The sequence below is a fragment of the Zingiber officinale genome, chromosome 11A, assembly GCF_018446385.1.
Source record: "Zingiber officinale cultivar Zhangliang chromosome 11A, Zo_v1.1, whole genome shotgun sequence".
In the NCBI taxonomy this organism is placed as follows: Eukaryota; Viridiplantae; Streptophyta; class Magnoliopsida; order Zingiberales; family Zingiberaceae; genus Zingiber; species Zingiber officinale.
The window spans coordinates 60,282,820-60,284,616 of NC_056006.1; the positions used below are offsets into that span (position 1 = coordinate 60,282,820).

Here is a 1,797-nt window from a genome sequence, read left to right on the forward strand (position 1 = left end):
GTAATATGACATGCAATTAGCATGCATAATCATGCAAATATTTGATTTTCTTTTGTTATAGCACACTTATAAGTTAAAGTTATGCAATTCCTTTCTTCTTATTGATGATGCAGTATTGCAGTATTACAATTTTTTTAGAGACATCTCTCATTCTCTTGTTAGGCTAAACTTTAAGAATTTTCACAAGATAATCAAGGTAAATTTTTTGATTTTCAATTCTTCCAATTTCCCCTCTATTTGGACTATTGTATCTTCATATGAATCATATTTTTTTCTGCTCATATGTTTTAATTAGCAATTAGCATGTTGTTTTCTTCCATGTCCATGATAAATGTTAATATTTTATCTACAAAGTTACTTCTCATATGTTGATTTTTTTTTTTTGTAGAAAATTAGAATGTCTGATACTAGGAAGTATCTATCAGGACATGATAAGCGGAAAAAAAGAAAAAGAGTTGAAGAATTTATTGAGTCTCAAAGAGGGGCAATTGACAGATTTATTGTAAAAGAATCGAAAAATTCATCACTAGAAGATTTGGTTAATGAAGAAAAACAAGAAAACAATGATAATGAATTACATGAAGGCTTAGCCATTGAAAATGATATAGAGGGAGATGTGAATGAGATTGAAGACAATGAAAGTGGTGATAACTTAGACTTTAAAAATAATTATTCTGAAAGTGATAATGATGCTATTAATGAAGTGAATGAAGAACCAAGTTCATCAATTCCACTTGACATTTTTGATCCTAAAAATTTGGAGAATTTAGATCCCAAGTGGAAGGATCAATTAGTGGAAAAGGGTCCTATAAGAGATGTATTAACAGGGAAATGTCCCAAAGATAAATTAAATAGACGATTCTCTTCAGATTTCTATACTCGGATTTTGCCAAATGGTCAAAAGCACCATAGAGATTGGTTGGTCTACTCACAAGCACTTGATAAAGTATTTTGTTTTTGTTGCAAGTTGTTCAAAAGGGGGCCTCAACCAAGTCAACTAGCAAATGAGGGATACTGTGATTGGGGGCGTCTTAGTAGCAGACTTAAAGAACATGAGACAAGTATTGAGCATATCAATTATTATGTTAGTTGGTCTGAGTTGCGTATCAGGTTAATGAAGGGTACAACAATTGATCATGCTATTCAAGATCAAATCAAGAAGGCAAAAGAGCATTGGAGGAAGGTATTACATCGATTAATTTCACTTGTGAAATTTTTGGCTAAACAAAATATAGCATTTCGTGGTAGTAATGAGAAACTTTATGATGATAACAATGGAAATTTTATGGCTGCTGTTGAGATGATTGTCGAGTGGGACTCGGTGATGAGGGAACATATTGAAAGAAATACACATCATCATTATCTTAGCCACAAAATTCAGAATGAATTGATATGCTTGTTAGCTTCTCAAATAAAGAGTTCTATTCTTGAAATCATTAAAAAAAAGCAAGTTCTTTTCTGTAATACTTGATTGTACTCCTGATGTTAGTAACCAAGAGCAAATGACTTTAGTTATAAGATGTGTTGATGTTTCTACAAGCCCAAAGAAAGTAGAAGAATACTTTTTGGGATTTTTAAAAGTAGATGATACAACAGGACAAGGCTTGTTTGAAGAACTACAAAATGTGTTGAAGAGTTTTGATCTTGATATTGATAATGTGAGAGGACAGGGATATGATAATGGGGTAAATATGAAAGGGAGGCACCAAGGCGTACAAAAAAAATTGTTGGATATAAATCCCAGAGCATTGTATACTCCATGTGGTTGTCATTGTTTGAATTTAACACTTTGTGATA

General features: G+C 31.9%; 1 protein-coding gene across 1 annotated transcript; it reads left to right on the forward strand.

Annotated features, from left to right (window-relative positions):
* The first annotated feature begins 397 nt into the window (after positions 1 to 397).
* LOC122031411 (zinc finger MYM-type protein 5-like) lies at positions 398 to 1,471 on the forward strand. Its single transcript, XM_042590529.1, has one exon. It carries the CDS (start codon positions 398 to 400, stop codon positions 1,469 to 1,471), a length of 1,074 nt encoding a protein of 357 aa, XP_042446463.1.
* Positions 1,472 to 1,797: the final 326 nt, after the last annotated feature.

Coding starts and splice junctions, on each gene's coding strand:
- LOC122031411 (XM_042590529.1), top strand. CDS start 398: ATGTCTGATACTAGGAAGTATCTATCAGGACATGATAAGCGGAAAAAA.